This window comes from Diplotaxodon limnothrissa, linkage group LG16, assembly GCF_057381915.1.
Source record: "Diplotaxodon limnothrissa isolate DT_005_m linkage group LG16, D_limnothrissa_male_GT1.1, whole genome shotgun sequence".
Classification (NCBI taxonomy): Eukaryota; Metazoa; Chordata; class Actinopteri; order Cichliformes; family Cichlidae; genus Diplotaxodon; species Diplotaxodon limnothrissa.
The window spans coordinates 29,317,664-29,337,532 of NC_140611.1; the positions used below are offsets into that span (position 1 = coordinate 29,317,664).

Genomic DNA, 19,869 nt, shown 5'->3' on the forward strand with positions numbered 1-19,869 from the left:
GATCAGATGACCAGAAATCACTGTCAGCAGAGATCCTTTGGGTTTTCTCTGGTGTACAGTGAGTGTTGTTGTTGTTAACAAAAAAATGAAATAACGACAATTTTAAAAGACTTAAGGGCTCCTTTATACACTGCTTCCCCCAACATGAATTTATGCTACTAACATAAAAAAGAAAAGCACTTTAATATATCTGATTTCATACTGACTTATTCTGAGTACCTGTGTGTGCACCAGGGCGTCATTGAACAATATGAACCAGTGATTTGAGAACCGCCCGGCGTTCTGCGGAGTCAGAGATCGGTTGCTGCTTTCACAGACCACACGACGCCTAGGAAGACGCAGGCACTCCTGAAGAACAAAATCACACACATAAATTTCCTTAATAAAACCCGGAGTACTCTGGTAGCTCATAAGCTGCAACACATGTCTCATAACTTAATGTGTTTTCACACAGGATGTGGAAGAGGCTGCACTCTGAAAACCATTACTTTCAACAGACTGTACTGCACAATGATGGGTTTCTGCTTTGCAGAGCAGCGTGCAGTTCAGATGCTCTTGCAGACACCTTGATCAAAGTGCAACAAATTTAAATATACGGTGATTTATATTTGTCTGGGAATTTGATGAATTTACAAGAGGAAACCCTTGGAAACAGGTTTCTGTGCAAGCAGACACCTCAGGTGTGTGTTTTTACACACCAGTTGCTCTACAGATCTATTATAGTTCTTTAACAACTGAAGAAAGGAGGTGCAGAAAAGAGACTGACATCCAACTGAAAGTATTCAAAACTGTACCTATTTGTTTTGTCTTTGAACAGCATGCTACACCCATCAGTGAGAACTACCCTATTACTTTAGCCAATGAAATGCAGGGCAGGGCTGTTCAGGGCAAGTTAATACTCTGGGAATCAGCTCAGTTTGAAAAGGAGCACTTAGAGAGTGCTGCCAGGAAGGCTAGTGGCTCTAGGGAGTGAAATAAAATTTAGAAGCACACTTGTTGTCATGGGTTAAAACCTCAAAGGAAAGCATAGTGACTAATGTGTATAGACTAGAAAAAAATTACAGGATGCAGGCACATAAAACAGAGTTGTGCTCACAGTAGTTTTGCCAGAGTGGGTCTTCCAGAACAGGAAGGTGGTTTCAGCCTCCTTCTTCCTTCTTAGCAGTGATGAAGACAGGGACTCGCAATCTTTATGACCCTGATCAAGGGACTTATACTCCACAGTTAACTGGGGAGAAAAGGAAAGACAGCACGACAGAGAATTTTGTACACCTGAACATATAAAAGACTTGAAGTCAATATAGTGACATTAACAACCACTTGTTCTAATGTTGCTCAGTCATGGGAACGAAACAGAAAGTGAGGGAACGGAGCAAGGGAAAGAGAGAAGAAAAAGAAGGGGGAAGGTCAAAAAAGTGCTTGAGACAAAAAGAGAGAAGAGAGATTTTCTCACCACATCATAGCAGGCCGCCAGTTTGAGCAGGGCTCGGCTGTACTGGTGGAGCTGCTGCAGAGGCCAGTACAACATTGAAACCAGATCAACATCACCACTGGCTGACTGATCTGATACGGACAGCTGAGTGAGCAAAGTCTGCCGAAAGCCTAAACTCTCACTGGGCAGGAACAGAGACAGGCAGAGACAGATACACTCTTAGAATAACACGTCTGTCAAGTGACTGGGATAAGTTTTATGCTTTTAGTTTAGTCACAAAAGAAGAAAACATACAAGAACATGTATTTGCAAATGAAGAGAGCTGCACTCCTACAGTGAGCACTTAAGAAAAATAAAAGTGCTTACAGCGAGAGTTTGTGAAGTGGTTGGAATCCGCCCATTACTTGGAAATCACCAAGTGAAGAAAAAAACCTAGAGTCAGACAGAGTGATTTTAACTTAGATTTTACCCCTCAGTGACACACAAGATACACCTTTACAAAGTCAAGTGAACTTGCAAGAGCTTAAACCCTCCATCTCAAATTAGAGGCATTTGTACTATTAAAGATCATTTGAAATATGTTTGTCTTCCTGGCTTGTTTCTTTTAACTATCTATAAGCTTAAACAAGATGTGATGAAACCTAACCTGATCACAGCGTAAGTATGTGTGATCCCGAATTTCAGGAGGGTTTGCTTGTATGTAAAGTAATTCTAGCCACAGCACTATAACTGCTTTGTAATGCATGAATAAACAAAGCATCATGAATGTGCAGCTGACAAATCAGCAACAACTGTGTGATGCGATCATGACAACATGGATCAAAATCTCTGAGATATTTTTCCAGCATCTTGTTGAATCTATGCCGCAAATAATTAAGGCAGTTCTGAAGGCAACCTGCTACAAGTAAGGTAACTAATACAGTCACCAGTGAGTGTAAAAACTGAAAAAAAAAAATGGAGAAAAGGGGATAAAAAGGCATCACAGGGATTACTGACATAAACATGAGTATGTCTGTTCATGTTTTCTTTGAGGGAATCACATGATGGGACTTTTGTTTGGTGAGACAAAAAAACCCAACTCACCTTTTGTATGTGTCAATGAAATACTCTGTGTGTGTCAGCAGGGGAAGGGTAGTGACATCACAGCCCTGCACGTTATGCAGGAAGTAGGTGAGTGCTGTGGCATGTTGGCCAATCAGGGTGCTCAGCTGAACAAAACTCTCACAGAGAGAGAAGAAGAGATGAGAGCACTGCTCACCCAACACTGGACACAAACTTTCTGCAGATGAGAAAACACACACACACACACAAACACTAATTTTAATAAATGTTTTAATTAGGCAGAACGAGGCAGTAGATGCTCTCTGACCTCTTTTACGCAGAGGGGTGAGGAGGATCTTCCTGACGCTGCTGCACCAACAGTACAAGTGCCTCTCTCTGGAGGCCAGCTCGTGGATAGCCGAAATAAAACCCATGACATTGTGGTCTGCTAGCACCGCACAGCTCTGACCTCCACTGCACACACTGCTAACGTAACCCATCTACACACACACAGCAAAAACAAGAGGGTAACATTTAGGTTACAATTACAGTTAGAGTTAGGCTGGTGTGAATAAGAACTTCCATCTCATAAATATGTTCGTGCTTTAGCGGAAAAAATGCTCCACCCATCATTTTCCTTACTGTCTGTGTTAAGTTGCGCTTTGGACCTACAAACCTCAATGCAGAAGGGCAGCAGGGTGGGCATGACTGTATAACGCTCCACTCTGTTGGGTGACCTCTTGCTTGAGCTTTCACTCTGGTTTAGCCTCTCAGTTTGCACTGGCTCCTTCTGTTGGCCGCAGTACAACAGGACTGGCTGCACACAGTCTCCATCAGCCAGGAGCAGGGTGTGGCTCTGACCGGCTGACAAGTCCCAAACACGAAGCCCATCAGACAGCTATGGTGGTCCACCCACAACGAAACAGAGTAATATTAGGAAATGGATGGTGTTGCTATGTTTTCCTACATTAGCGAAAATAATAATCTATGTGAATGACTAAATCTTTGGCTAGAAGTGTGAAATGTGTGAATTAAATTTTAAAAAATGGGATGAGATTTCTGTACCTTCGCCTGCTGAGGGACAGTGACGGGGCTGTTCACATGGCCGAGTTGTCCACACATGTTGCTGCCCCATGAGTACACCTACAGCACAGAAGAGATGAAATAGGGGGTGAGCATGCACTTACATACAAGTAATGCTTGAAACTTGAGACCTTGAAAAATAACATGATTAAAGTATCATAAGACAGTTAATTACATCTTATTTTTAAGATTGAGTCACAAATGTTGATGTTTAATTAGGATGTCTATTAGCATTTTGTTAAAGCATAACTCATCTTTCTGGACTTCTCATTAAAACATACAGAAATGTTAAGCTCATCTCAGCATGCAAGTACAAGTAGCAATATTTAGTAGGGTATGGTCTCCAGAGCTTGGGAGCATTTAATGTCAAAGGGGGTACTTAGAAATGGCACCTGTTTGTCTAATCATGCTAAGCGTGTGCCGTTTTTGTTACCTGGCACTGAGCAGTGAGAGCCAGTGAATGGTGCGAGCCTGCAGCAACTTTGATCACTTCTTCACCTGTTAAAGACTTGATGCATAGAGGCTGGAGTCTGGACACACAAACACAGTTCACTCGAATCTTGTGGTTATAATTTCTTTCTTTACACATTTCCAACTAATTCAATTGAGCATTTCATCCCAAAAGGTTGTATCTAATTGTCTTTTAATGTAATTCTGTTCAATTCACCTTTAAATAATAATTATGCTTATTACATCATCATAGACATATCGTAAATACAATATAGACATTTTAATTTTAAATATCACTGTTACACTTTATTTTTGGTCCCCACCTGGCGAGCTGATCTCCATGACCAAGTTGTCCCTCAGAGCCACGGCCCCAGCTCCAAATCTCTGTCTCCAGAAATGGCAGGCCATCTTCTGCCTCCTCTGGTGCTCCAGCCGGAGCCCCACCAGCTGAGGACGGCCTGCAAGCACAAGGGTGTCGCCTCCGAGGAGACCCTAACGGAAAAATACACGAGCAGAGTAGAGTAAAACTTTAATGTCCCTGTGGGGGAACCTGCTTTGCAGAGAGTAGTCCATGTATAAAAGATGCTTGGGATTCAATATGATGGTTTGTCGTTACATTAAGACTACCACACCAGCAAATCACAGAATAAGAAAGCATTGACTGAATAAAAGAAAAAATACACTAGGTGAGGACATTCAAATAACTGAATCCTCACATAATTGTCATATTTGAGCATTTATCTATATTGTAAATTGAGTTTTTCATTAAAATTACATAACTCTAGTACAAAATGTTTTTTGTCAATGTTTCAGAATGATCTTGAAATCCTAAAAAAGCCTAGATGGACTTGAGCAATCTTTGAGTAATATGAATGTTATTGCTACAGAATACAATCTGCAGTGTTTCCCACAATCAGCTGAATCAACATAGCTTCAGGATGATCCATTGAAAATGAATTCAGACTGGCCAAGGGGCGACTCAACAGATAAAGACGCCAGTATCTCCCAATATTTTGAGCATAAACTAAGGAAGGGGATCGTTATTGCTTGTGAAAACAAACTTTCGTGGCTCTTCTGAGATTTTAAGAGATGTCATTAATTCAGAAAATTCAGTGTTTATGTCTTCTCTGCAAACAAACTGCATCAGAGTTCAGTGCAGTGTTATTGACCATGCTACATGAGCAAACGCAAACAAACCGCACCCACAAGGGTTTGCATGAACACACCCTAACGACTCACAGAGCTTCGCTACTTCACTGGAATCAACATGTGCCACCTTGTACCTACAAAATACTTAAACTAACCGGGAGCTGAGTCAAGCTGTTGAACCAGGATAAGCAGGCACAGAGCAGAAAGTCACAACATCAATAAAAACATTCTGCTATTCAATATATCTAATATATTATTATTTTTTTAAACAAGGCTTTTCAGCAAAAACCTAAAATGTCAACGTGGTTTTCATTTCTGCGTCGGCTGACGAGACACTTTCATTTTTACGCTCCTGAAACTCCTGGAAAACCAGAAACTGAGAGTCTGCCGGCCCTTGTATGGCACAATCAATGTATTTCATACAACCCTTATTAAGTAAAGTTATTTGAAATCATTAGCACAGTCATCAGAAATTACCAGTACTAGTATTGGGATAGAGTTATATAGAGAGAGTATAAGGTGTTTGCTAAAATGGGAAAACTGTGTAAACTTGAATCCTAAAAAAATGAAGAACTCTAGGTCTAATTCCACTGAAAATGCAACATGAAAAAGTGAACTGAAATAAACCCATTGCGGGTTTACTTCTTATTCTATCAGGTAGTGAAATTGGAGAAGCAAAAGTATGTGGCACAATAATCCATTCATCTCGATTGTGTTGTTTTAATAGAGGCTAGAAGGTAACGTTTTAATTAAAATCTGATAAAATGCCTGTTAAAATATTCTTATCATATTCCAAAACAGCTTTCCTAAGATCCTCTGATCCAAACAAAACAAAGGAGGTAATTTATTACAGGACACCAAATGTAAAATTAGATGTCCAGCAAGCTTTACAACATTTCATGACTTATTACAATAAAATTCTCACAAAGTTCTTTCAAGAGTTGAGGGCTAAAGACTTGGTTGAATTAGGTTACGCGAGAGTGTGGCACTTACTAGTGATGATTAAACTTAAAGGTAATATTAAAAGTAAGATGATTAGTAATGCATTATTATATCTTCACAAAGACAGCCAAACAAAATTAGAAATTGTGTGGGTGCTGCTCATCGAATGTATGTGATAAACTGATCATCAGCAGCTGTCACCACCTCTACAAATGCAGAAGTTTTGGCAATTTTCTGGTCTGGAGCATTCAGTTGTGTGTTAACACAATCCCACAATCTTCCCATGAGTGGACGTCCCAAGGAATTCACCCAAAGGTCAGACCATGCAATGCTCAGATAAGTTAGGCCTCAGTTAGCATGTTAAAATATTGCGTTCATGAAGAGCGGTCCAAAATTCCTCCACAATGATGTGAGAGACTGATCCAGTCATACAGAAAATAGTTACTTCAAGTTATTGCTCCTAAAGGAGGTTTTACAAGCTACTGAATCATGAAGTGCCCTTAATTTTTAAGATGGCTGCAAACAGTCCTGTGAAAACTTTCTTTGCCCCTCCTCCCCGTACACAGAGTGGATCAGGCAGAGGGCCACTTGTAAATGAAAGTGACCCAAAGTATGAGAACGGATAACCCAAATAATCTCATACTCTGCAAAGCACTTACACATGTCCCCAGTAATGCAAGGGCCAACACTGACTGGACTGGACAAGCAGTTGTCAAGATAAGCACAAAACAGGTAGATGTACAGAGAGATTTCTCAACTTATTGGTGAGACCAAATGACATTTTCAGGCTACTTGAATGTCATTTTTTATAGAGATTGAGAAATGCTTTAATAATGAAAAAAGATATATTCAGAAAGCAAGAATAACCTTGATTGACTTATCAGTTTATTGAACACATAAGCTCAAGTTTTAAAAGATATGTTGGTCTTAAATGCGTCAAAGTGAAATGCAAACACAGGCAGGAACTGCGCTGTGTGTTCTGTTGCAGGTAATCGACAAAAGTGCCAGATAGCGTATAAACGTGTTCAGTCCATACTGCTATATTTCACTAATTACTAATGTAAAAAGTTAAAATTCATAATCAAACACAATCCTAACAGCAGTTCCTGTAGTTCCAAAGCTAGAACTACAGGAATTACCTCTTGTTTGTTCATTTCAAATACAAGTACAGATGCAAAAAACTAACAGCTGTGGTTTTACACAGAATCAAATGGTGTGTCTGTTTTTTTGTTAATAGCTTCTCAGTGTCTTGATGAAAAGCTATGCTAACAGTCTCCTGGCTCCATATTTTGAGTTTGGGGAATCTTCTCATCTCACTCTTGAAAGTAAAGTAAATAAGCTCATTTCCCAAATGTACAGTTAAGCTGTTCACACCCTATCATTCCTACCGTGGGTGGGTGTTCCAGGAAGCGAGCTTCTCCTGCTCGTTGCCGTTTTCCCCTTCTGGTGTATGTTTGTGAGACTAGAGCTCTTCAGTCCCTGCAGGGACAGCTTTTCCTTCTCCAGACAGAGTCGAACTTCATTCAGACACACTGGGGAAGAGGAGTGTGACCCAGACAGTCCACTGTTACTGTGGAACAGAAGGTCAAATGTTAAGCTGCTAATACCCTGAAGATAACAGACATCCTGGCAGGGCGTGTATCTGCATTAGTCGACGATTATTATTCATGCTTTGCAGTTCTGGGACACGGTTTTGAAACACAGTCTTACTTGTGCATTTGTCTCTTTGTATTTAAGTCATCTTTGTAACTGGAAGTCAGCAGGTCAGAGGAAGGAGTTGAGGAAATGCAGCTGTCGTCTGGATAGAACAGATAAGAGAAGAGAAAACATTACAGAAAGCAGCAAAAAACAGCAATTGAAAACAAAGGAATGAGTGAAGGATGAATCAAGAAGAGAAAAACAGTCAATTATATTAATTGTTACATTAAATGATAAATTTCAAAACATCGAAGAGACGAATATCACAAACCTGAGGTGTGGCTGCTCAGTGAGTCAGTGTCTTGTTTATCTAATGACTGATCAGAGAGTTCCTCAAGGAGATTTTGCAACTCCAGGTCTTCAGAGAAGTTCTTGTTGGTTCTCCAGCCTGACAGCAAGTGCACTTTTGGGCTGCCGTCAGTCTCTGTTACACTGTCAGTTTGACCCTGAGATTCAAGGGTTGGGCTAAAGTTTTCCAGTGGAGGAAAGGCAAGGAAAGACAACTATGAGAGTTAGGAATTTTTTTTAAAATTAAGTGAGTTATGTAGTAACGTACTGTTTAGTGTTAGATTTGCTGTCATCAGAACCAGGACTGCTGCTTGCTGATGTTGCTCCAGCCCGGAGCCTTCGTCTGGGTCCTCGAACTTGGAAAGACGTCTGTGAACACAAAATGACAAGGGGTATCACACATTGTTGAGAAAGCTATGGTTCCTGATTATGTAAATTACTTGTTTTTAGTCAATTTTCAACAATTACACACCTGTAAAATGTTGGAACTGGACATTATTCAGATTAACAGGATGTTGAGGCTTTATATACACTCACTAATGCGATAAAACATCATGATTGCACCGCCTAACACACTGTTGGTCATTTACATGTCACCAATAGCGACCAACAGTGTGTTAGGTGGTGACACATTCAGTAGTGACCCATTCAAATAACTCTGCTGCAAGGGAGGGAGGGAGGAAGTGGCCTTTTTATGACCGGTCAGTTTCCTTCACACTTCCTGACTGGCAGCTCTGATTAGCTGTGCCGTACCTTTTTTTTTTAAAGCTACATTTTTATTTTTTTTTATTTTTTTACATTTTTTTACAAAAAATAAATAAATAAAATTCAAGAAATTACCTACAACCATATCCTTTTTGGCCTCATTACACAAGTAAAACTGAACATCAGTATACTTGTGGAATGTATGCCAGAATAACTCTCACTGTTTAGAGTTTTATTCCATGCTTCCCACTTGACCTGGTCAAAATTAGCGGATTTGGACACAGAAAGAATCACAGATAGAAGATGAGCCTCAAATTAAAATGTAGTTATAAAGAAGAGCTTTCATATGCTAGAACTTGTTTTGACCACCCATGCCACATGATGGTGTGACTCTTTAAAGTTCACCCCGTGTATTATCAGAATTTAAACATACAGGGCACTGATGCTTGTTTCTTTTTCTCTACATTTTTCTACAGAAACTGTGATGTATCCTTTAATATTGATGCTCCAAGACAGTTATAGAAAAAAGCTGAACAAAAATTATATTTTGGCTTGAGATTGTGATAATTGTAAAGTGCTCACATTTGTTTTTAAAGACTTCAAAATGCGTTTCTCCTGTACTTAAAACTCCTATATGGAATTAATAGCTGCATTCATCTTATTCTAGAGTATTCACAATAATTTGCTCTACTGTTGTAAGTACTGGCAGTTATTTTACAATTTGTGTAGTCCCCTTTTCATTATTGTTCTTTTACTTATTCCTGTTTGTATTTTTATTTACCTCTCCTTTCATCACTTCAGTTAACTCCACTCCGAGTGGGCAGTAATGAGAATCCTCAACTGCTGAGAGCTCCTCCCTTTCTGTCACCGAGTAGTGGGGTGACTGGCCTCGCTCCTTCTTCTTAGGGGCATGCTGGGTATTATAGTCCTGAGGAGGTAACCTGCGGACAAGAGCCAGGCTGTGGTATGCACCGCAGGCCACCTGCAGGAAGAAATACAGCCAGTAAAGCTAAAACAGAACATCACAGCTTTGGAGGTTTAACATGGCAATGAAATTAGATTTTACCTGAATCACATGTCTGCCTGCCAAGTGTTCCACCTTTGGACACAGAGGATAAAGAACACAAGAGTAAATGAACCATTTCATAAATTAACTAATACTTTAAAATGTCTAATATTATTAACATGTACTGAGAAAACGGTTTAACCATTTACACTCGAGCACCTATTTTCCTGTTTTGTGATATTTGTATGAGCTGTATAAATAAATTAGTCGTGACACTTGTTTAACTATTGCTACAGCAGTACTTCATGTCATTTAATTCATTAACAACTTACAACTACATTTAACAGGGAAGGTTTTTTAAATCTTCATTCATATCTATAACAGGAAAAGAGTTGTAGTATTACCTTCTGTGGTTTCCCCACAGGGAAGGTGTTGGTGACCAGGCCGAGTTGGCAGCCACTACCCCACGCCCACAGCTCGTTCTGAGCTGACAGAGCCAGGCTGTGTTCCCGTCCACAGGCAAGGTCCACAATTCGAACCACCACTGGAGGAACGACCTCACCGTCCACCACGATGACAGGACAAGGCTCTGGAACTGTGGGGTAATTTTCTGTTTCATTTAAATCATATTAAGCCTGACATAGAAGTAAATAAATGCCTCTTTTTAACTGTTTCATCTAATTTAACAAGTTTTTATTTGTCAACCTCATATCTACTATCACCATTGGTGCTTTAAAAATCAGTTTTAAGGCCTCATAAACACGTAGCTGGTAAATTAATATCAGCATTTATAAAGAACGTAAATAAAAAAATAAACCATGTTGCAAAAAATGGGAGGAAGCACTGACAGAAAATGGAAGTTTCACAACAATGGATAAAAGTAATGAGAAAAGAAAGTGTTGAATCTCTGACAAAGAACAGAAGTAAAAGATAAGCGAGAAAGAAGCTGACGGAGGTAGTGAGGAAGGAGGGAAGTTACAATGGAGAGCAGAGGCTGAACACAAGGGTAAAAGTTAGGAACATTCAGAAGAAAGGTGTTAACTAACCGGTGATGTTTGTGACTGTACCCTTCTCTGTTTGCCCACACTGTCCTGCAGTATTCTCCCCCCACATGTAGACGCTACCCTGCTCGCTCAGTGCACCGCAGTGGAAGCCGCCAGCAGCCACACGGACCACCGTCTTTCCCAGCAGAGAGACCTCTGGCACCGGAGCAGACACGGGGACGCTCAGATCCCTCCATAAAAGCTCTCCAAATGAATACACCTGACCACCTGAAAGACAGTAACATCTGAGAAGAAATGCAGTGATGAAGCATAAATGAAAGTGGGGCCTTCTTTACTACAATCAAACTTACCCTGTGCGAGCAGGAGGCCGTGGTGTTCCCCCAGGGAGACCTGCAGCACGGGCCTGGACAGCAGCACCCTATCTGGACAGAGCTGCCTGCTGTGGCCCGCTGAATGCCAAACATGGAGGAGTCCTCGGTCTGGAGATGTGGGAGCCTGCTCATCTGCGAGGCTGCAATGAAGCGTGAAAGATTAAATAAGCAAGTCTTAATAAGTCTGTGCATTCAGATGTGATCAACCTGAACAGATTCTCCAAATTCTGCACCTGGAAACCACTACTGCAGAGATTAGATGTGGTTTAGTGACACAACTTTGAGTGACAGATGGATTATATTCCATCACATCCATCTGTCAAACAATAATTATTTGCTCAATGTCTGCCGACGAACAAGTCTGTGCAGCTTACACAGCCCTCATACTGAACTAGACACAAATATATGACAGGATTGGGACTAAAAATTAGCTTAGGGTATAGAACTTGTGGCATGTGGCACGTGTTTATGATATATACACATGTTCCTGTACCAATAAACAATAAATAAACAACTGAGTATAGGCACACCTAGTAAGGTTCTGATATTCCTGTTTGTATGTAATCAAAGCTGAAAATGTTACAGATACAGGATTTCTGAGTATGTTACAATAGAATTTATTGTTTCTCTGCACTTTAATGGGGAACATAATTCACAAAATAGACATCATGTAGTATTCAATAACAGTGGAATTTACTGACTGAAACTCTAAATTAATCAAGATTGTATTTACTGAGGGCACGGTCAAGGGAGCACAGACAAAGGTATCTCCCCCTGCTCACCATCAGCTTTAAGGCACTTCAGCACTGGCATTACTTTTCAGACCTAGAAGCTCTGTCTATTCTTTTTATACAGTACAAAACCAAACCAAAACTCTCACATTATTAAAAAATGTACTTCTGGTATTGTGTATTTTCTGTGTGATTATGAAATGCACACACCACTGTGGGAAACTTTTGAATAACCCCTCATTTCTTCATATTTTGCTTTCAATAAGTCAGACTTCTACATTTTTTAAAGTAGTCTTAAGCAATAGTTCTTCAAGCTTTCTGGAGATCTCTGAATTCTTTTTCTTTGGTCATTCCAGTCCCTGTATCCGGCCATTTTAAGATTAATGCTTATTTGGTTTGGTTGTTAAACTTACCCTATGAATCACTAAAGTATTAAAAAGGCACCTAACTCAAGAGATGAACCATGGTTAGGGTAAACACATAACAGTGAAACTTGCCAAAGAAGCAATTCTTAAATTTCTATCTTTATATACTCTATTACAAGCAGCCTGGCACAAAACACATCATTTGTTCCAGTTTCTTTATTTGACTCTACAAAAACATTGGAGGAATCACTAGCTACACTCCATGAGACAGGAAGAGGAAATGATGGATGGAAATTACTGGTGTGGTTTACAGGGTGGAAGAGCAGGGCTTTGAGGAGCTGGTTAAAAACATCCCAGGTAAAAAATATTGTTTAGTCTGTAACAATAGTGTGCAGCTTCTGAAAAAGTTACAAGGTTAAGTTAATTTATTTTTTCACTTCTACATTTTAATTTAGGTAGTCTGTAATAATAGACAGCATCAGAAAACAAGGATGCCCATCATTTACTTACAGTTATGAATGTTGATGCCTGTAATCATCAGTAAAACCTTGTTCAGAGCTTGTTTTCCTCTATTATCAGAAATATCAGAATCAGATGAGAAAATTGAAGAGCAATTCTCTCAGTTCAAAAGAAGACACAGTCACTCAATAAAATTTAATTTAATTAATATAAAGAAATGAGGAATGACTCAAGACTTTTGCACAGTACTGTAGTTATAACCATTAGCATAAAAGTTTCGCTTGAGCTGTAGTGGAAATGAAATTATAGAAGAACTAATGTTTACTGGAATACTTATTTACTGAACAGAAAAGGTTCAATAAGTAAGGTTTAATTAAACTTTAATTGTTATTGTTTTTGAGTAAATGTCCACCAACAGTGATTTTTTTCTTATGTTCTCTTCTATGACTTTCAATATCCCTATGAGAAGAGCATGCTTGTTTATATTTCTGTATTTGTGAATGTCGATATATGCCCATTTGTGAATATATGGAGCTAATGAGAGCTTAATAAAACACACAAAAAAACTTGTAAGTTGCAAAGCAGTTTCTCTTAGATTAATGGTATGAACTTTGTGTTTTAATGTACATAAATAAAAGCTTAACACACTGCTTGAGAGATTGTCCAAGATTAAATGAAGGCTAAAGGTATAAAGGATCTTGCTTTTATGTTCAACATGTTTCCACTTAAAACAAGTTTCTCAGAGATTATAAAGCCAAGGTCTGCTGAAAGCGCTCCTATGTGCTTACCTTGCCTCTGGAATCTCCATCACTTCAGGCTCCCCATTCCTCAGTACACTTATGACACTTGTATGTTCATTTCTTCAAAGCTCTTCTTTGTTTTCCCTCTGAATGACTCAGCTGATAGGAACAAAGTGAATCCTCTGTCCTGCTGCAGTGCCTCGTTGGTTTATCAGGCTCCAGGGGCTTATTTGGTACAACAACCACAAAGACACATTCAGTTTATCACTTGATGCAACTCTGGCATGTACCAAAAACACTTAAGTCATTATGTCAGTTGGTTTTCTCTGGTTCAGATGTAATAACATGCAATAACATTTGTCCCAATGTTTGCATATGACTGAAATGTGGTCAAGAGCTGTTTTCCAAGGCATTTATTTACAATTGTCCACTATTCAGGTGTAAGTTTTTAATTTCTTTTTTGTTTATGGCCCTTTATGTGGCTGCACATAAAGGGACAATAACCAAATCTGTAACACAGAACAGGGTAAAATATATTAGAAAACATTAACACTGATTTTCAGCCTCTTGTGCAGCACCCTGTACCCTAATACATCACTTTATTACATGAAAAGTGACATGGTGAAGGAAGCGATATTTACATAGATCATGTATCACATAAATCCTGTTCTTCAGTTTACAGGAGATATACTCTTTGATGTAAACATAGTTTCCATTGATCAGGTTGTTAACAGACTTGATGTTTTTGATGTAATCACAGTTTATCCAGGTTCCTTTACTGTGGTCTCAGAGTACTGACATGCTTAAAGTATCCTGTCCTTGACACTTTGTCTTTAAAAGTTAACTTTTAAATATTAATCATTGTAGCCTCACAGAAAGAAGGTCCTTGGTTTGAATCCACTGAGTGAATCCAGAGTAAAGAGAAAGGCACCTGTTTCATTAGGCCTCATTAGGCCAGCCAAGATTTGCTGACTGAGTCTATGTGGTAGCCATGAGAAGGTTGTTCCCCTATGACAATGGGGACTCCAGCCCCCCCACAGCCACAAACTGGATAAGCATAAAAAGATTGATGGGCAAACAGAACATGCCCTATATCCATCCTATTTATTATGTTCTATCATCATTGCCATTTTCTAGATAATAAAGTCCTAAAGAAAACTACCTGAGCTGGCTGCTTTGCACTTTTATGGGTATATCTGGTATCTGGTAATATGGCTCTATCACTATGGACTCTCGGGAGTGAAGCTCAAGCTAACATACAATGACCCATGCTTTGAGTCCCTAAAATAGTTGGATGTCTGATCTCTGACAGAACTTGTGGAGGTCTGTAAAAAGCACAGTTTGGCAGGTAGAGCAATGATATTATATTTACAGCTTCTGATATCCAGAGGACATAATATTCTTTAAAACAGTCCAGATCAGGTGAATGGTATTACAGTTATTAATGCCTATTATGGACAAACACATTTTCATCCAAATTCTGCGCGAAATCCCCCACTTTTATATTAAAAGAGAGAGCCTCTTAATATTATATTTTAAAAAATGTGACGGTGACTTATGAACATAAGTAACTCTGCTTTTAACATTAACTTTAGCTCGACTTCTTAGTAATTTCTTTCTCAAAATTTGCCAAACATTTCACCTTTGGTTCTTCACGGCGATTAAATCACTTATATACGAAATACAAACACATTACAACGTTGTAATGTGATCATCGTTAACTAAAATCGATGCTTTTACATTAAAGGTCAGTTTAATATGACTACGTGTTTGTTTGTTTGTTTGTTTGTTTGTTTGTTTTTTAGCTCTATTTACAAAACAGTGGCGGCAACAAAACCCATATCTAATCTGTCTAATAGCTATCTAATCTCGGAAGCTGTTTACTTTCACAGACTGACAGCCATGCTTCTTCTGTCACAGAGTAAAGACAGAAACAACTGTGATCATCTTCATTTTTTTTTTTTATTCCCCTGACAGAATTTCCTACACTATCTAAGAATACGAGAGAAAAGCGAATAAAGAAGTTGGCTAGCTCGATGCTACAGCTGCTAAAGAAGCTAACTAAACTCACCGAGCGCCCGTTTGAAGTCGGCGGAAGGCTGCGGAGATTTGTGCTGCGGTCACTGTGAATAAATCCGGAACTGTGTCCAGGTGTCACAGGAGGGGCACCGAGCTACGGCATTTCTTTTTAGATTGTTATTTATTCAAATCAGTGCAGCGCAGTGAAAGCAGAAGTGGTGTGGTTGTTGTTGGGAGGAAACTCTGCGATGGCATCCGTGCAGGGACAAACTTTACAGCGGCGACTCACCTGTTGCTGCAGCACGCGAAAGAAGCTCTAGTATACAGAAAGAAAAATAGGGTCTACTGTAGCTCTGTTTCCAGAATGCAGTCTGAATGGCGTATCATCTTTTTCAAATCCAGTTATCTGTTTTATGTGGAGACTCATGAGTGCCAAAATGAATTATAGAAATACAGATTAAATAATTAATTAAACGTGACATCAATTCATTGAAATGTTAAATAAGTAAACAAGTATTTTATTAAATCTTTTAAATTAAATGAATAGCTATTTAATTAATTATTAAATATATAATTAATTCTTTAATTCTTTAATTCATTTTGGCACTCTGGGCCCTCCACTATTGAGTTGCCTAGCCATGTCTAGAATCTGGGCTTGGGTTGCTACTGGTCCCACCTGATGTATAACCAGTTCTCTTAACTGGAAGCATTTATATTGAATATTCAGGTATTTGCACTTTATTTGAGTATTTGTTTTTTCTGACAAGCTTTTACTTTTACTGCTTACATTTTCAAACAGACTAGGGATGGACGGTAATTCGTTAATGCACTAAATTCAGTAATTACATTAGAATTATGTTATAACTTGTGTTAACAAAAAGGTCTTCAGTTATCTGCATGCTGGATGGATAGAAATGAAAAAGCTCCCATCAAACAGCATTTTTTTTTCTTCCTGTGTACTTGATTGATAATCAAATGACATGCTAAGTAACTAAAGCTTTAAGATAATAGAATAAGGGCCAGAGTTGCTAAACAGAATAAAATAGCATGTGAGCATGATCCCCAAATAGTTCCAATAGGTGTGGTTAGTTTTACGGGTGTTTCAAAAAGCTGTACTATTTTCTTATCGCATGTCATGGATCGCTGTGTGGCAGGCAGGAGGAGGACCCAAAATGCAAAACTCACAGACACGGGGATGAACTCAAAAATTACAGCTTTAATGCTGGAGAGGCAGAACGTAGGAAATACAAAACTAAACTGGGAAAACTAAATACAAAGCTCGCCAAGAAACACAGGGAAGAACACACACAACATGAGGGAGAACGCGACACAGAACTGAGGGAGACGCAGACATAAATACACGGAGGGTTAACGAGGGAAGTGGGAGCACACGGGGAACACAGGTGACACTGATAATCATAACAAGACACGGCAGGAGTGAACACCACACTGACGGGAGATGGGCAAAGTAAAACAGGAAGTACAGAGGTTCAGACAGGAGGAGAGAGAGCACGGGGAAAACACAGACATAACGGGTTGGGGAAAACAGAATAAACACAAAGAGAGACGAGGGCTCATGAATACACAGAGGGGCACACAGGGGGTAAGAGTCACGAAGGGAACACACTTGGGGAACAACACACCAGGGCAACTCAGGAAACATGGCCTAAATAAGGAACAAAATACAAAAATACATGAAAACTAAGAATACTGGGCCAACATGGCCCAGGACCATGACATCGCAGGTATAATATCAAGTTCAGGTAGGACATGCTTTTTTCAGCATTTATATTAGGACAATTAGCAGTAAGTTGCTTGTTGCTGACATTAGTAAACCAGTTTGTACTCTTGATTTAAATATTTTCCTTCTTATATTTTGCACTTTGAGACAGTGAAACTCAACTTGCAACAGGATCAGATCTTACACGCAATCTCGTCACTTCGCTCTCTTTAAAAATAGTACTTTTTTTGCACTAAAATCCAGTTTGTTCTGGTGCAGTGCATTAGTAAATCTACCTCTAACTCTATTATGTGTATATGATATAATGCTAGGTTACACAGGGAAGTCTGTGTGGAGTCTCCCTGTGTTTGCATGGGTTCTCTCTGCCCACAGTCCAAAGACATGCATGTTAGCTTAGTTGGTGATTTCAAAATTGCCTTTAGATGTAAATGGTTAAATAGATCTCTGTTTCTCATTGTTGTCCCTGTTGGTAGACTGAAAATCTGTCCAGGATGTACTTCTCCTCTTGAGACAACAACTGGATAGGTGCGAGGCTTCCTAAGACCCTGAACTGGGTGAGTGAATAAGAAAAGGATTTGATGTATTATAGATACCAGAAGTGTATAAACAATTATAATCATATCAGGTGCAAAATAATTCATAATAATGAATCAATACTTATAGTCTCATGATATATAATATAGATGACTCTGGATAACGTATGATTTTACTTTAGGAATAGTTTGATGCTAGTTTTTTTTTTCTATTATTAGGCTACTCAAGAGTGTAAATATTTCTTTCACCACTTTGTAAAACAGCTATTCCATATAATTTTTAAACTCTTGTGTTGTGTAGTATTTCTACTCTGCTTTTTAATGTCTGGTTACATTTTTCTGGTTTCCTGTGGATTTCCCCTGCCTTGTTTTTGCCATGCCATCCCAAATTAAAGAATCCTGGAAATGCTCTTGTCCCTTTTAAATAGTTTCCTGGAATAAACACTGGGAAAATATAGAACACGGATATGATGGCAATTAGTGCCATTATAGGTTAAAAACATGAACACCAACCATGAAAGCAGTTTTGCAAGGGGAAGCGGTACTATTGAAAGAATGCAAACACAGGATGTCTAGATTAAAGTGGTATATTTATCAAAGAAAAATACAACATTTGATTATAAAACACATCAGGCACATTTAGGTGCGACACATCACCTAAACATACAACAGAATAAGTTTTAGCCATCTAACTGCATGAAGAGGCTGTTGGAAAACAATTAATGTTCAGGTCTGATGACGCGATTCCAAAAACTGATCAAAAAAGATAACTATAAGTTGTTCCTCGGGTGAATTTAATATAATTAAATAGCAAGACTAATGCATATGGATGTAAGTGCAGGCCTCAATGCTCTGTGTTGCTCCTCATGTGGGCTTTCAAAAAACAGAGGTCTTTGAGCTGCAAATACATCAACCTCTCAACTGGAGGTACAACTTTACTGCAAGCTGCATATTTACAATCACCTGGAATAACCCCATGCTTTAGCTAAATTAAAATTACACATTTGTTTTGGTAAGTGGTCATTTGTTACACAGTATCTGTTTGTATTGTACCTCAATCCTGTTTGATGCAGTGCCCTCCAGAGGAGGCTTTTTTGAGCCTTTCCTTCAGTTCATTTAAAACCCCTCATACAGTATTTATGACAAATATGTTGCTTCACAACTGTGGTTCCTCACGAGTCATTCTGTAACAAATCCTTAACTTAACTGTGGTGTTTTGTGTTTGTATTTTAAAACTTTCAACTTGTAGGCTATGTAACAGCATGCCTCCCTTTCTCACTTACACTCACAGGCAACAGTGTTGCCAGCGTGTTACTTTAAAACACTGTGACGCATACGAGTGACCTAATCGCTTAATTGTGGCTTTTCCCTTCCCTTTCCTTCCTTTCATTTCCTTTGCTTTCCTTTCCTTTCCTTTCCACGGGGATCTTCACAGCTACGTTTTTTTTTAAAATCCTAGCATGATGAGTCATAAGAAGTCTGTTACGAATACTCAAAACAGTGCTCAATCATTTTTAGCTGTAGACACTTTTTTTTTTTATAAACAATTTAAGTAGCATAACACCCTTTCCTTTCCTTCCTTCCTTTCCTTTCCTTTCAGCCATGTTCGTGATCAGCTCTCGTTTGCCTTTTTAGTGTTTTCTATATAAAAGCATCCAGCAGGTTTTGGCTCAGACTTTTACAGCCTCTCATAAAACAGGGGGAAGAAAGGAAGAAAGGGCAGTGAATTCAGAGGGAGAAAATCTAATATTTTGCCTTCTTGGAGCTGAACATGAGACATTAAAGGATCACAGCTGCTGGCAGTAGCTTCTGATGTGCGCTTTTTGTTGGCAGTCTAATTTTCAGTTTCCATCACACAAACGTCTCACTGCTGTGAAATCTAGCTCATCTAAGGAGACACATTGCTCAAGTCGCTGCTGTTCTCATGATTTCATATGCTCGTCAAGTCATCACCATGGGACCGGATTACTTCAAGTTCATGCGTAGCCGAATAATAGTATAGCTCTTTTTCTCATCAATATTTGCCTAAAAATAATTTTTTAAAAGTCTGGATTTCACATAGCTAAGCTAAGTGCTTAATAAATGGCAAAAAAGTGCTTTAAGGACACAATT

General features: G+C 39.0%; 1 protein-coding gene across 2 annotated transcripts in view; it reads right to left on the reverse strand.

The window, feature by feature from the left end:
- The window catches only part of LOC146616399 (alsin-like), a 30,429-nt gene extending 14,706 nt beyond the window's left edge, over positions 1 to 15,723 (reverse strand). For both annotated transcript variants that reach the window (XM_085373699.1, XM_085373698.1), the window contains exons 1-21: positions 15,536 to 15,723; positions 13,513 to 13,689; positions 11,149 to 11,309; positions 10,841 to 11,065; positions 10,199 to 10,389; positions 9,855 to 9,887; positions 9,570 to 9,770; positions 8,352 to 8,452; positions 8,067 to 8,260; positions 7,808 to 7,895; positions 7,486 to 7,667; positions 4,330 to 4,498; positions 3,990 to 4,086; positions 3,539 to 3,616; positions 3,150 to 3,371; positions 2,802 to 2,973; positions 2,516 to 2,711; positions 1,799 to 1,864; positions 1,454 to 1,613; positions 1,097 to 1,228; positions 220 to 348 (exon numbers count right to left, since the gene is read on the reverse strand). In XM_085373699.1, the coding sequence (XP_085229825.1) occupies positions 220 to 348; positions 1,097 to 1,228; positions 1,454 to 1,613; positions 1,799 to 1,864; positions 2,516 to 2,711; positions 2,802 to 2,973; positions 3,150 to 3,371; positions 3,539 to 3,616; positions 3,990 to 4,086; positions 4,330 to 4,498; positions 7,486 to 7,667; positions 7,808 to 7,895; positions 8,067 to 8,260; positions 8,352 to 8,452; positions 9,570 to 9,770; positions 9,855 to 9,887; positions 10,199 to 10,389; positions 10,841 to 11,065; positions 11,149 to 11,309; positions 13,513 to 13,532 (2,817 nt within the window). In that variant the 5' untranslated portion in view covers positions 13,533 to 13,689; positions 15,536 to 15,723. The remainder of the gene's footprint in view (positions 1 to 219; positions 349 to 1,096; positions 1,229 to 1,453; positions 1,614 to 1,798; positions 1,865 to 2,515; positions 2,712 to 2,801; positions 2,974 to 3,149; positions 3,372 to 3,538; positions 3,617 to 3,989; positions 4,087 to 4,329; positions 4,499 to 7,485; positions 7,668 to 7,807; positions 7,896 to 8,066; positions 8,261 to 8,351; positions 8,453 to 9,569; positions 9,771 to 9,854; positions 9,888 to 10,198; positions 10,390 to 10,840; positions 11,066 to 11,148; positions 11,310 to 13,512; positions 13,690 to 15,535) is intronic.
- Between the last annotated feature and the right edge of the window lie 4,146 nt (positions 15,724 to 19,869).